The 14,816-nt window shown below is 53.2% G+C and overlaps 5 protein-coding genes across 5 annotated transcripts; 3 read left to right on the top strand and 2 right to left on the bottom strand.

Annotated features, from left to right (window-relative positions):
* Nucleotides 1-605: 605 nt before the first annotated feature.
* On the top strand, nt 606-3,232 carry BDP81DRAFT_314527 (uncharacterized protein; the record flags this gene model as incomplete). The annotated part of the gene is made up of 2 exons (XM_060584003.1): nt 606-1,097; nt 1,154-3,232. Coding segments are annotated over 2 exons (2,571 nt in total), but the record flags the coding sequence as incomplete, so codon positions are not given.
* A 2,157-nt stretch (nt 3,233-5,389) lies between these two features.
* BDP81DRAFT_392388 (Dynamin central region-domain-containing protein) lies at nt 5,390-8,001 on the bottom strand (the record flags this gene model as incomplete). The annotated part of the gene is made up of 4 exons (XM_060587698.1): nt 5,390-5,704; nt 5,761-7,383; nt 7,455-7,841; nt 7,903-8,001. The coding sequence occupies 4 exons, from the start codon at nt 7,999-8,001 to the stop codon at nt 5,390-5,392; spliced, it is 2,424 nt and encodes an 807-aa protein (XP_060447612.1).
* Nucleotides 8,002-9,268: 1,267 nt separating this feature from the next.
* On the top strand, nt 9,269-10,151 carry BDP81DRAFT_195186 (CHCH domain-containing protein). The gene is made up of 4 exons (XM_060582465.1): nt 9,269-9,510; nt 9,600-9,634; nt 9,706-9,820; nt 9,901-10,151. The coding sequence occupies exons 1-4, from the start codon at nt 9,458-9,460 to the stop codon at nt 10,052-10,054; spliced, it is 357 nt and encodes a 118-aa protein (XP_060447611.1). The 5' UTR covers nt 9,269-9,457; the 3' UTR covers nt 10,055-10,151.
* A 1,185-nt stretch (nt 10,152-11,336) lies between these two features.
* Nucleotides 11,337-13,775, top strand: BDP81DRAFT_459592 (uncharacterized protein; the record flags this gene model as incomplete). Its single annotated transcript, XM_060593560.1, has 2 exons — nt 11,337-11,415; nt 11,482-13,775. 2 exons carry the CDS (start codon nt 11,337-11,339, stop codon nt 13,773-13,775), a joined length of 2,373 nt encoding a protein of 790 aa, XP_060447610.1.
* Nucleotides 13,776-14,136: 361 nt separating this feature from the next.
* Nucleotides 14,137-14,504, bottom strand: BDP81DRAFT_314158 (ubiquitin family protein; the record flags this gene model as incomplete). The annotated part of the gene is made up of 2 exons (XM_060583971.1): nt 14,137-14,199; nt 14,265-14,504. The coding sequence occupies 2 exons, from the start codon at nt 14,502-14,504 to the stop codon at nt 14,137-14,139; spliced, it is 303 nt and encodes a 100-aa protein (XP_060447609.1).
* Between the last annotated feature and the right edge of the window lie 312 nt (nt 14,505-14,816).

The following is a 14,816-nucleotide window of genomic DNA, read 5'->3' as shown; positions in this document are numbered from 1 at the left end:
GGAGGCTCCTTTGTTCCCGACGTTCATTGTCATTCCCAGACTGTACGGGAGCCATCTCACTACCATCTCTCCTTAACCCCACAAACCCTTGGAGTCTCATAGCTGAGAGGGTCAAATTTCCATTCGGCAGGCGTCGTCTGAGTCTGGTCCGAAACGCAACGAATTGACCGGAGATCGTTCGTCGCGTGACCCTCAACCTATCACGATTTTCAGACCTGACAAGTGTTCAAGCTCTCCAATCTCTCTCAACCCCTCTCTTCTCTACCTCCCACCGTTGCTATTGGCAATCCAACCCACCATACGCTTCCCTTTCTCTTCTGCATCTTCGAGGTGGTTTCTCAGCCGCAAGGAAGGATGCAATGGAGCTTTCCCCTTTGCCTCAGCGTCGCGACAGTCCAGCGGACGACAATGGCAATGCTGCTTCATCCCAGGCTGCTGCATCTTCAGAGGATGTGAAGTTATCCACACCGAGGGACAATTGTCACTCTAGTGTCATTACATCCGATCAAGCCGCCATGAGCTTGCAGTATCACTCGAGTCGGGACAGCAAACGAAAGGCTGCTCATAGCATTGTGGAAGTCAGTGGTACTGGCCAAGACCAAGGCATGTCCAAGAGACCGAAGCTTGAGGCTACGAGGAGCAAGTCGCCTAACTTGCCTTGGGACAGAGCATCTCTTCCGTCTGGAATATGGCATCGAGTTTTCACATTTCTCCCCCCTAGGAGCTTGGGAGCCTTGCTACGAGTAAACAAGCTTTTCAACGGGTATCTTGATTCTCAGTCCTCATTCAGCAACACTGCTCTTCACCCGGAACATGCGAGTCTCTTCAAACCAATCAAACCAGACACAGTCTGGCAGCATTCAAGGAGACTGCACTGTCCCAGGATGCCCTCGCCACTAGGGAATCGGACTGAACTCGACATGTGGCGGCTGTGCTGCACCAAAACCTGTCAATATTGTGGTGTTACAAAGCCTTGTGAGCAACGACAAGAGAATGCCGATCCCTGCCGTTCAGGGCCTGGAGTGCATGGTCTGGCAACCGTATTTGCATTTGGCGTCACCTGTTGCGGTTCCTGTCTTCTGAAGCATTCTGTGAAGGTCTGTTTGCTATTTGGATCTCGTAATCTTTTGTCTCGAAACTAAACGTTCCACAGGAGATCGATTTGCTACTCTCTTCCACAACCCCATCCTCCCTAATCCCAGCACTCGCTTTTGTCTTCGTCACACCTGAACTACAGGCCATCCCACCAAGCGCTTTGATAATCAGCGCAGGCGATCACGAGTCGGAACTTACCAAATTGTACTCAGCCTCCAGCATTGCTGCCGCCAAGGAACAGCTAGACGTGGTTCAGGGTCTCGGGACAGCAGCCGTCGAAGAGTGGCTCAAGGGACTAGACACCCAGGGCAAAGAGCTCAGAATTGATGCCTCACGATGGGAAAAGTGGACTGTGGCTGGCGGTCTGGCGCAAATATGCCAAACTGTGCAAACCCCGCGGAACGGGAGTTCCGATCAATTGATGCAAGACCGAGACCACGAATCACCAAAGCCCCCTCAAGCTTCTTCACAAAACCGAGATTTCGAAACTGCCAGCAGGTCAGACAAGACCCACGACCAGGCGGCTGCGCAGAAGGCACTACGGCGTGCTGAGATTGAGCGACGCGCTATGTTACTCGACCCTCCTCTGCCACCCAATATCATTGTTCACATGCCTTCCTTTCAAGCAGCCATACTAATCCCGGCCGCATTGAACGAGGATGCGTGGAATACGCTGGAGCCCAAATTGCTGTCTCAACGAGCCGAAGCTGAGAGGAACATCAATAAGTGTCCTACTGAACTTCGGAGCACCAGCATTGAGACGAAGGTCGATACAGCAAGGGAAGTTACAGACCAAGACTGGGATGATATCCAAGGCCCGGTGCGGGCGCGAATGGCAAAATATGCCGACGAGATCATCCGCGGTAGCTGGAATAAGGGTCGCAAAGTCAACAAGGAGAATAGCCCACGGTTTGCAGCGGGGGTCCTTCTTTCAGTGCGGACAAGATTCTACGCCGACGTCGCGAAAGATGCTGCGGAGGCTATAGCAGCTGGACGGCGGCCTGTAGTCGATCCCCAAGATGGTCCTTTTACACAGAAGCTCACGCTGGAGAACATGAAGTGGGTATTCGATATGAAGATCAAACAGCATACCGAGTCGCATAGAAAGGAGTTGTTTCTCTGCAACGGGTGCGAAAGCCATAGGTTCTACGGTTTCGAGGGGGTCATACAGCACTATGCCGCAAAGCATACCAAAGCTCTCAGTCTCGGCAATATCGTTGTTCACTGGAGAGCTGAGTGGCCAGAGCAGTCCATTTTCAAACCTAACGGCCGACCGACCAAAAGTTCTCAGCAAGTCGCAGGAAAGGGAACTGCACAGAGTCATACGGCGACAGGACCCCGGCCGCCTCAAGGTCATGACACTCTTGGTCGGAGTGGTAGTCTCTTACCTGCCCCGGTGTACCAGTATCCTTCGGACCAAGTTCCACCCCTTTCCTATCCCACACCACAAGCCGACCCGTACAATACGTTATCAACATACAATGCGGATGCTAGCATACCGCTTGCGCCCTATCTACCACCGAACTTTGGGCCGTCTGGCGCCCCTCAATTCTATCCTGTGGCATCTTCTGGCTTTGGATCCATCCCTCCTGGCCCCCAAGACCACCCTCCGAGCATTCTAGGACCACCATATGTTGGGCAGCCGCATAGTACTCTTCCGCATCAAGGCAATCCTCAGCCACCGTCCACTGCACCTCGAGGCATACCCTTCACGCCCTCGTATACCACTCAACAGGAAGACCTGGCCCGAATCGCGAGAGACATCTGGAACTCGCTTAGCACCGTCAGGGATTTGCCTGGACCCTTGAGAGTATACATCACTATACACCATGTGGTCAAACGTTTTTGGCACAAATTTGGCGAGACTCCCTCGCTGCGGATGTTTAACGATGGGTTATCAAACAACAAGGCTATGCGTCCAGTCCGCAATATCAACGGACTGATGTGCAGATCCTGCACATTGGGTCTAGGGCCACCAGTCAATCCAGAACGCACCACGTTCTCTCTCCCGCAGCTCGTCAATCACTTCGAGAACAAACATGTTCGTTTCCAGCAGGTGAGGCACAGGAGTGAGCCAGGACTCGATTGGACACAAGATATGGTTCTGATGCCGGATGTATCAGAAATTCCTGACTTGAAAGCCGTTATGGGCAATAAGGGACACAAGTTCAATCTCGTCAACGAGGCAGCCCCCTGGGTCTTCAAGAAGCCCGCCAGGCCTTCGCAACAACCTGGGGTCGCGTGGCCTCTGGGCGGGGTGGCACAGCCCAGCCATTCAGATCAGATCACAGATTATGCTCGGCATACCTATGCCACCCATGCAGATGCTTCTAATGATGAACGTAACGCTTGGCATGGTCCTGGAGCCATCCAAGAACCACCTATCGTGGGGCAAGAGCAACAACGCCGAGACACTCAGCCCTCAACGGAAGATTATAATCGGAGACCCGCAGCACTCCCCTATCAACCACTGGTCACTTCTCATGAAGCACGCGATACAGGACGGATGCCTCAGTCTTCCAATGTTGGCCCTCGCCGACTAGGCTCTTGGGGCGCTTCTCCGACAGAGTTTGATCAAAGGGGCCGTGCCGTTTACTACGACAGTGGGCATCCTGCAGGTGGCATCAACGAGAAAGATCATTACCTTCCGTCAGTCTATCTCTCGAACCGTACTCCAGCATTGGATGGCGGAAACCACCATGGTCACCGCGAGCAAAATCGAGCCCCTGACCGAGTCCTGGCCGAATCTCGTTATGAGTGCGGTAGTAGATACCCCGTAGAGGAAGACGAGAGTGCATTGGAACAGTCGAGGTTGATTCGGTCACGTCCGCCACTCGACCGAGAGCAACTTTTACTGCAGGACATACAACCTGGCTCCGCAAGACGCGCCCCGGGAATTCCTCATTCTTCAAGGACCGTCGAGCTAGATTCTGCACGTCCACCGGTAGGGGATCCCGATAGCTACAGCTTGACTGCTGCTCTCGAGTCGCATCTTGCCCAAGATCGCGAAGCGCAGGCTCGGATACCGAAGGCTCGACTGCTGGAGCGTGAGGTAGTTCAACAAGACCGCCTATCCACAGCGCGCAGCGCCCCTCTATCCGACATTCCCAATTACCCTGCACGACGACACATGGAAGTAGAAGTTCTCGATGACGCTCGTCATGGAAACTCCAGGCAATACATCGCAGAATCGCATGAAGCTCGTCACGCCGGGCATGCTTCTGAGGTGTCGTCGTACTACCATAGCCCGGCGGTGACTCAAAATCTAGGTCGCAGCAGCGATCACCGCAGCGGAACGCGCTACGCATGCGCGACTCGTCCTCCGTCTGCAGGGTATGAAGAGACTTATGAGATTGTACACGTACGAGATGCAGAGGGAGAGTACATCGTTCGTCGGCCGATTTTGCGTGAACGCGAACCACAGCGGGTGTTGTACGAAGAAGACAGTCATCTCCATCAGAACAGGGGACCATACCCACACCATCGTCATGATGCTCTGTACGACTCGACGGGCCGGATCCCTATTTCTGGCGAACGACGGGACACCTTTCAAATGCGCGAGGCATCTACTGCGGGAGCCCGGTTCAGGAATGGTCCGTCGTCTTACGAAGAATATGATCCGAACAACCCAGCGCCCATGCCGGGTCCCAGCGTTGAGAAATAATCTGAATACTAGACATTGTACTTTTACTCCTTCAATTGGATGGGGAGTAGGTAGCATAGCACAATAGTCAAACGCAACCGAACAGTTCCATATTCTACCTCTTTCCCTTGCGCAGAGTCCGTCTTATTATCCTAGAAAGTTGGAACTCAAGCTTGAGTACTTGTGATTGTTATTGAACACTGACAAAGAGTATGTGTGCGCGAGGCAAATCCGGAAAAGATGGCTGTCGCATTCTCCTAATGCATTGCAATACAGCCACGGCGGATTATTGCTCAGGCTTTATTGAAGTTGAGGATCTTCTATTACACACTTCTTCGACACAAAAAGGTACATGATAGGCACCCCAGCAGACTGATATGAGGTACAGCACAACGATCATGGTATCGTTTCTCAGACATCCATAAGCCTTTTCCGTCGGAAACGCCCCCCCCCCCCCCCCCCCCCTGACGTAGACCTCGCCTTTTATCCGCCTGACCGAACCAAGAGTGTACATATGTATGCGTGACACGGACACACACTGAGGGAGGAAGTGGGGAAGAAAGAGAGAGAGACAGAGAGATAGAGAGGGTGTTAATGCAAACATGTGGCGCCGGTTTCGCCAAGATCTGTTTCTTCTTTTCCAACACGTATCTATAACACTTCACCGATGATCTTAGCCGCCTCCCTGTACGTCTGAAGCAGCTTCTCACACTTCTCCCGCTCCTTCTTGACGCCGTCGTCTTCATACAACAGCTCCTCGAACAGCGCCTCCTTGTACAGCTCGCTGACAAGTCGGTTCTGGACTACATCCTTGCAGTGGTTCACCAATAGGTGCATGACAGCCTTGGGAACTTGGTCCGCAATCGACTCACGCACAATGTTGAAGTAGGAAGAGATGAGTGCTCGGATGAGCTCTGTCTCCATGGCTTCCCGTTCGGTCATAGCTGGCTCGCCGCTAGCCGTACCCTGGATATTGAGTTAGTACTCGTCAATAAGACACATGGTACAGTGGGAAAACATACGAAGAGGGAGCCATAATCTATGGATTGCGGAGGCTTGCCAAATTCCAGCTCTTCCCGGGACGAAGATTGTACTGGGGTGCGCAAAGCAACCTTGTCTTCAGCTCGCCGGATGCTCTGTGAAAATGTTGGCTCAGAGCTTTGGCTAACGTGCCGGGCAATGGAGGAGTTGGGTGATGATGCTGCTCCAATTGCAGAGGCACCGTCCTTGCCGAAGAAGTAGGTCAAGAAAGAGTCGCGCGCGCCGCCCACTCCTTTGTCATTGAATCTTGACGGAGAAGCCGACCTTGCCCCGTTGAGTGCCGCATTAAGACCGGTGGTGCCATTTTCCCGCACGCCAGGTGACAAGCTGCGTGCGCCCTTGGCTGCCTGCTTCCGAAGAGAGTTCGATTCGGCCTTTTCAACGACAGCCGTCTCTTCCTCCTCGCCCTCGGGACCTTCGGTGCCATTAGCGCCCAGCTCCTTAAGACGCCTCTTCTCCCGTCTTTCCCGTTCTTCCTGAATCAAGCGCTTTCGCTCCCTCTCTTGTTTGTTGCTGACAACGTGACTCATGGCAGCGGCAGCACCCAGGAAATTGGGATGGTTAGTGTTGATATACGCTCTTTGGATCGAAATCAAGGACTCGACGTAACCAGAAGTCGGCCCTAAGCGCTCTCGCAGCAAATCTGACACAACCTCAATCAGCTTAGCTTGCAGTCTCGGGTATCGAGACAGTTCGGTTGAGCCGCAGGTGTGACAAATCTTGATGAGCTCCTCGTAAACAAGCTCTACACATCGCTGACTGGGAATCTCGAGAAGTTTGATTTGAGGCTTGACGAGAAGGTCAAAGGCCATTTCGGGCACGAATAGACTGGGACGAGGACCGGTGGAATTGCGGATGGCCGTTCGAATGTCCAGGGCCGAAAGATTCGAAGTCGGGTCGATGGATTCTAAAGACATGCCAAAGACGGAGTTGAAGATATAGTAGATGCGAGCACCGCCGCAAAGCTCCTTGGTCGATATTTCGGTTGAGGTACCATCAATGGATGAGATGAATGACGTAGCAAAGCGTGTCATTTGCTGCAAGATGAGGGATCCACGGTGCTCCTTTCCGCTAAAGTGCATATCACCATAGCTTGCCAATTCCTGCTGAGTCTGTCCCATGAGGGTGTTGAGGCGAGCTTTGATATCGGGCATGCGCTCGCGAATGTGAGCCATCAAGGTCGTGTTCAGCGTCTTGGCCAGGTAGTGAGTGCCGCATCGGCTAGCAATGTTACGGTAGGCGGGGTGGTGTCTGAAGAACTCGGATTCGGCCTTGAGAGCCTCCTCCATGGGCTTGGCGCCCTGGATGTCCTGCTGAGAACGGTTGACGACGCCGACGAAACCAAGCTTCAAAGGGTACACACGGCCAGATAGGATATCCAGCGCGTTCGTACCATGATCCATAAGGTCCACCTTGGTAAGTACGCCAATTGTCCTCCTACCAAGAGGATCGACATGTCGTGCAAGTTTGAGAGCCTCCGAATTCACGATATCAACGTTGGCAGGAGATACGGCAAGGACAATGCTGTTCGGCTTGGCAATGTACTCGGAAATCAGGTTGCGCGTCTGCTTCTCGATATCGGTGGGTTGATCGCCAATGGGAACCTAAGAGCTTGTGTTAGAGCATGCTAAGGATTTGATGTTGAGCACCGAGAAAGACCAGTCTGGCGGCGTACCTTTGTGAGTCCAGGAAGATCAACAAGCGTCAGGTTGAGCACATGTGGCGAGTAGATCTTGAGGTTGATGGGCTGTCTGTTGATGCCTTTGTTGTTGCCCGCCACACGTGCCGTTTCGTTCTCGATCTCGCGCTTCACATCGGAGAAGTCATTGAAGCGGCGGTTCGGAATATGGTGGAACTCGGCCCATTCGGATCGTCTGGCAAGGTCGGGGGACCTGTAGGGGTCGTCGGAAGGGTCGAGGGCACTCTCGTCCTCGGATACGTTGATGAGTTGCAGGATCAGGGGTCGTCGAGTACAGATACCACTTCCGCGGGGCAGAAAGTCACGACCGACAATGTTTTCGAGGACGGAGGATTTTCCGGCTGACTGTGAACCAACCACGACCTGCTCAAATGTCAGCGACTGGGCATCTAGGCGGCTCATGCACCATCATTAGACGACGTACAATCTGGGGAAGATCCAGCGAGTCACTGCCAATGGTATTGAAGACCAGGTCTTGCAATTTGTTGACAGTGCCGAGAAGGTCGTCTCCTAGGGACGCCATGGTGATTGGGTGACGCTAGGAGGCAGAGACTCCCACTGAATCGGGTTGGAAGAGGTGGTGGTGGTGAGGAGCGAAGCAGCCGTGGATGTCGAGGAGAGCTTCGGGAGGCGAAATAGTGGAAGCTCTTTCACAGGGCGAAAGGCCAGGCCGAAAGGGGAGTCTGCAGCGCAGGGCGACGCAAAACAAGGCAGAGCACCTAGTGCAGGTGAAGGGAGCAAGCGCAGGCTCGTCGGGAGTTGTCGGCTACCTCTGCAGGTTGAGGGCGAGGCAGATGATGGGAAAACTACAAAGTTAAGAACGGAGCCCCTTCAGACGAGATGGAATTTTTGGGCCAAGGGGGGCTTTGCTTGAGCCGATGCGCGTAGATGCTCTTCGGCGTGTCGTTCAATTTCGAGAATTCATGCGCGATCCACCAAGTCGCCTGCGCAGAAAGCTCCGGCAAGGGACGTAATGCTTGGTACAGTAGAGGAGAATAGTTCGAAGTATTAGCTAAGCTAATACACATCCATGGATCCGTTAGTCCCTGACACCTCAGGCTCAGTTACATCACTCTCAGTACCTACAAGCTAGGTAGGATATTACTAATTGAGAGAGTGAGAACAGTGTTCATTGCAGTTAAGTTTTATTTCCTGAAAATAAATAAACAGAAGGTGTATTCAATCTCATTTTCTATCTTAGAAAGTCTGTAGACTCCTGGGCTTTTCACTCCTCCCTGAATTTAGGTGAGGTACGTAGGTAGCTGGCAGCTCCAAGGGTGCGTGCACTGGCAAGCGTTCAGTAAGGTACGGATGCAGGACCTCAAGAAATAAAGCATCAGCTGGCCATGGGCGGAGCGAGGGATTTCTCTCTGCCGGAATCTTCCCAGTGGCAAAACCATAAGATTAATCTAGGTACTAGGTAAGGTAGGATTTAACACCGAAGATTGTATCGATACTCTTTCGCCCCTCAGCTACCATAGGTGCATAGCTAGCTAGCTACTTAGGGCGAGGCTTTTTCTTCCTTAGCGACAGGTGCTCTGGAAAAGCCATAGCGTCCCGTCGTGGACTTTTGGGTGTCACCGGGTGCCAAGAAGACATTGTCTGTACTCAGGTACGGAGCACAGAAACGAACAACATCGTTCCACTCGCCTTCGTCGGACCTTCTTCTACGTAGCCAATGATTCCCCTATACGGCCAGCATAAGTGAGCTTTTCCACAACTCCAGGAAAGAGGCAATCAGAAGACACTCATACGTGGAAGTAAATCACACAAGCAATCGGTAAGTAAATGAAGCTGCGGTGCCGTTCTGCCCGAGCTCCGGAGGCTCAGATTTCTCACCCTCAATGTTCAGGCTCATATAAACATATCCAGGCAAAACAAGTTCTTCACCTCAACACAGCGGCAGCTTTTCGAGACCAGCCTTTGGCCGGACCTGCATGCTATAATTTCTCGCTACCGAAATCCGCATCTTCTTTACCATGAGTCAACTTGGTGGTCCTGGTTCTCGTCAGGCCAATGCCAAGCCCATACCGTTCGTACCTGGCCCGGCCCTTCTTTACAACAGCAAACGCAATATGTAAGGTGGTGCAGGCTAACGTATGGCGACCTTGATTTGTCTAGGCCTCAACGTGGCAGTTTCCCACTTGATCATGACGGTGAGTGCGAAACGTGTGCCCCAATCCACCCAACATTGAGGTCCTTGGTCTGCTGATACGCAACCGATCAGGCGAATGCAAGCATGTCATAGCTACCTATCTTGAGTGCATCAAGAAAGTACGAGGAGTAAACGACTCTGAATGTCGCGACCTTGCTAAATCCTACCTCGCATGTCGAATGGATCGGTAAGCCTGTTTCCCATCATGCAACTGTTGATGGGATAGTGCGTCGACGACCTTCTGACTACTAATGACTCTGCTCTCAGAAATCTCATGGCCAAGGATGAGTTTAAAAATCTAGGCTTTGACAATGGACCAAAACCCGTAAACGACCCAAACGGTCTGGCTTTAGGCCAAGGTCAAGGCCAGGGAAGTGGTAACAAGGACAAGGACGCAAAGCCCGGCGAATTACGATGGTAATACGACGGGTCCTTCGAGACTCGGAGAAAATCAGAATCTTGACTTTATGTCCTCTCCAGCTGATAGCTCCTCTAAATGTACATTATTCACGGATTTCAACCCAGCAGGGCAGGTCTTTGCATTGCAACGAATTTGTGGGGATCTTCCACAACGTGGTTGCTTGACAACGCAGATGTGCAATAAATTGTCAATATATGAGCCATCATGCGCAGCAACGAACTTCATGCACTCTGACATCGGGCCCAGTAGCATCGCATTGGGAGCGTCACCCTGCGGATGGTAAAGACCAAGGCAAGGTACGGCATGTTTGTTTACCTTACGCAGACGTTGCCCTACCTTCCTCACTTTGGTCTCAGGCACCACCCATCCATTTTAACCCAGAACGGCGTGCTTGCTTTTGGGGCAACCTGATCAAAACATGCTGAATTGCTCAGAATCCCAATTAGCAGATACTTGTATAGGGGTACAGCTACCCGATGGCCTACATTATACAACTACTCCCGAGGGCTCTGAGGGACACCCAACGAGAGGTATTAAAAATGAGGTTTTAGATATGGAAGATAAGTTCATGGCCTGGGGTAAGTGATTAGTAGAGAGAAAGTGGCGAGTTTCGAAGAAGTCGACAAAGGCACGACACGACACGATACGACACGACACGGGCATGAGCGATGGAACATCTGGAGGCGTCTGCCACTGTGGGGCTGTCATTGTGGTTGTCTCCCTGAGAAGCGCTGGGAACACGCGCGGCGCGAGGGACTAACCTGGAAGGGCTTCAGGTCACAGGTGTACACCACTGCACTGAGAGGACTCCCTTAAGTACCGAGTGTGTCCCCGACCCCCCCTGCGTAGCTAGGCAGGTGGTACATAGAGAGGCAACGGACGTAGCGACTGTCGACAACTTAAGCTCACCCCGTCGGCCTGGATCCATGTTTCGTTGTCGCAGAAGAGAGAGTCATCGTTGCCCCGACAACATCCCACCGCCAAATACCTAACTTCCTCACCTTAGCTACGGATGGATGGCTTAAGTATAATTTCATCGCCGTCAATCGGAGCTGCCCTCCCTCAGAGTGTTACCAAAAGTCTAAGTATTTTTCTTTCAGAAACAGATGCATCATCATCATCTATTCATACATCCATAACCAAGCGAATCCACTAGACCTTCACCGCATGTTCCCCAGTCACCGCATCAATCTTCACCCTGTTCCCACTGCCCACCGCCACCACCACTTCCCGTCCCCACTGATCGGTCGACGACGTGCTTGCCGCACGCCAGCTCTCCATCATGCATCGCAGAAAGAGTACCGAGAAGACAAGGAAAGCGACTCCTCCATCGCCGAGCTACATGAATAACGAACAATTCGGTGAGGAATGCTTCCGAATGCTTCTGTTCTTTTACCCGTCCTGAATGCTGATCCCGAACTTCTAAGCTGCCTACTTGGCAAACCTCAGATCCAACAGAGTCGCACGCCCCGGCGGAGCAAGACCTCTGCCGCCTTCTTCGTCAAGCATAAGATCCAAACGCCCCTCAATCGAACATAGCATTTCCGAGCCCCTTCCTCGATCCGAAAGTCCTGCACTCTCCACTCCGGGCTCTATCGATGTGCCATCGCAGCCATATCCCCCTTCTGTAAACGCCAGCATATCGTCTCGTCACTCCATTCCGAGCACCCAAGGACGGGAGTATCAAGCTTATCGCCCCACGTCACCTCTGAAGCCCTCTCAGGTTGTGCCGACTGCCACCTACATGGAAAGGGGGCAGCGATGGATGGAAAAAGAAGAGGCTGTGTCACTTCGACATGCTATGGAAGACATGTCCATCAAGAACGATGGAGGACATGTCGAGGACGAAGCCGCAGAGACGCCAGACGACGAAACCCGCCTTTATAATGCTGCACTCGACGAGGCCTCAGAACTGGTCTGGCGGCATCAGAATGGAGTTCGCCCCCCTGACAAGGACGCTCCGTACCGGTACAAGCCTCACATGAGAAAGAATAGTTATGCTCATGCCCGCACCGCCAGCGTGGGCAAACATGGCGATGGCCTAGCCAGGGACAAGTCCAGGTCGGTTTCTGGCAGCTCTACCGACAGCGATGGTCACTCTCGGCGAAGTCGGCCCTCCTTGGCTTTGTCGCGTAATAGCGTTGAAGGGGAGAGCCAGAGCCCCGAGCGACAGTCGATGGACTTGACAGCTTCAGGCCCAGCCGGCGCCCGACCCCTTCCAAAAGCCAGGGGCTCGGGTCAGCGTCGCAGCAGCATGAAGCGGAACATCAGCGGTGAAGTTCAAAGGCCATTCTCCGGTGACCAGATTTGGGAAGAGCCAGAAGCCAATGTGCGGGAAGACAAGGCCAAGACAAAGTCAGCGTCGACAGCAGACTTACCTTTGGTGGACAAACCAGAGAACCCCCAGAATCAAGTCCGATTCGCTACAAACTCACAGTCGGACCGTGTTGGACCCTGGAAACCTAGGTGCAATGTAGAGATTCAACGGAACCCACCTTCGCAATCGCGCAACCCACAGTACACAACCAACACGTCGGCTCCGAAGCCTGTGGTGTCGGACGACCAGGTGCCCAAGAAGAACGGCATGGAGATACGCAGTGAAGATATCCGAGGGGCCACAAGTATGAAGCTGAAGGACCGCAGCGCGAAGCTGCCTACGCCCACAGCTGTCAGTGATCGCCCTGGTCGGCCGATTGTAAGCTTCGACTCGAAGTGGAAGGCTCCAGAGGAGAGAACTGATGCTAGGCCAGGAGCCGCGAGCCAAAACAACCAGCCGATGGAGATTCCTTGTATCGTGGTGGCGCCGGAGGAGCCTCCGTCGAACAGAGCACGCAGCAACCCGATCGTTCCGGTCATAAATATTGACGGAGCGGATGAGCCAGTTGGTTCTAGTCCCGGCATACCCTCCATCGTCACCCCCGACGACGACGAATCGTCGAATGCGAAGCCACGGCCCTTGCCGGACCCCAAGACAGCATCCAGGGGCCACCCTTTCCGACGCCCGCAACGTCACTGGTCGCCAGCTCCTGGGGCAAGCAATCACTCAACTGCTTTGTGTCACGAATGCGGATTCCCCATTGAAGGTAGATTCGTCGCTCTGGGCGGCTCTTCGGAGCGCTTCCATCCTCAATGCTTTAGCTGCTTTTCTTGCGGTACGGGTCTCGAAGCTCTGGAGATCAGCCCAGAGCCAGAGGCTCACCGCCAAGAGCGTCTTGACAGAATTCACCGTCGCGCCCATGGCGAGGTGTTGGAAGAGACGCCGGGCAAGACCATGGCCGAAGACGGCGACGAGCGCTTACGTTTCTACTGTCACCTTGACTGGCACGAACTGTACGCACCGAGGTGCAAACACTGCAAGACGCCCATTCTCGGGGAGCATGTTGTCGCCCTGGGAGAACATTGGCACTACGGGCACTTCTTTTGCGCAGAATGCGGCGATCCATTCGAGAAGGGCATGACTCACATTGAAAAGGACGGGTATGCGTGGTGTGTCAATTGCCAGACAAAGCGGACAGAGAGGCGGGCGCCCAAGTGCAAGAAGTGCAAGACTGCTGTCATCGGACAGTACATTCGAGCGCTGGGGGGTGAGTGGCATGATGAGTGTTTCCGCTGCGCTTCTTGCCAGGGCGGTTTCGACGACGGCCAGATCTTTCCCAAAGAGGTCGGTGACAGGGTGATGGTGCTATGCACAGGCTGCCGCATGATAGAACTCAAGGCATAACGACGTAAACGAGTAGACTGTTTGACCGGGCGTTGTTTTTAGTTATCTAGGATGGGAGTTGGGATCAAGGAATAGGGGAAGCGACTGCGCGTTTGTCGTCAATTAGCATTCGGTAATGTCTTTCAGCTTGAGTAATGGGCATAGCGTTTGGCTGGATAAGGTACTATAGGAGAAAGGCGAAAAAATAAAGTGGTAAAAGTCATAATCGTCATTGACTGTCTTCATATGGCCCTGTTAGGAGAATCCGTTGCATCCATGTACGCCATTTGCGACAGCCGAGGCCTTCTCAAGAAGCAAGAAATCCATCGCTCCTTCGACTACTCCCACCATGTATTTTCCCGTAGTTCTTGCCTCCTTCTGACTAAAGAGAACCGCCAACCTGCTCCTGGTGCACCTCAAGGGTGTCTCCGTCCGCCATCTCGAGCTGGTAATGCCGCTCATGTTAGTATCGTGTGCACTGTCGGTGCAGGCTACGAAGCAAGCGCTTACCGTGTCTGGGGTATCCGTGGGTTGGACACGCTGGCCCTCGAACAGGAACCGGACAGAGTTCATAGCCTTGCCTTGTCTGTCGCAGAAGGCCGACATAAGTTTGTCGAGCTTGGTAGAGCGCTTGATCTTGAAGAAGACCTCGTTGTTGTTGTCGGTAACCTTGATGTTCAGGTGCTCGACGGCAGGCGCAGCATCTTGGCCGCCAGCGGACGGGCTTCCGTTCTCGTGTTCGCCCGACATTTTGCAACTATCGCTGACGGAGAAAATTTCAGCAACGACCCAAGATTCGTTATAAGGTGTTGATCGTTTGGACCTTGGAGGGGTCAACGGAAGTAGATTGACGGAGGTCGGATGACGGATGGAGGGCTGACGATCTGGTATCCACGTACTTTGCGCTGTAGAGCGTAATCTCGATGGTGTGAAGAGGCGGCACGCTTGTGGCTGTGATAAGGTAGCACGAGAGATGGGCGCGGAAAAAGAAACACGCGATGTTGTGAAGAAGGAGACTTGTAGGGTTGACGAGAGGCGGAGGGTGGGGAGCAGTGGTGGGAG

This window comes from Colletotrichum phormii (assembly GCF_030913505.1).
Source record: "Colletotrichum phormii strain CBS 102054 chromosome Unknown BDP81scaffold_6, whole genome shotgun sequence".
NCBI classification, from domain to species: Eukaryota; Fungi; Ascomycota; class Sordariomycetes; order Glomerellales; family Glomerellaceae; genus Colletotrichum; species Colletotrichum phormii.
Note: the sequence above shows the minus strand (reverse complement) of the source record. Positions and strands in the feature narration are given on the sequence as shown.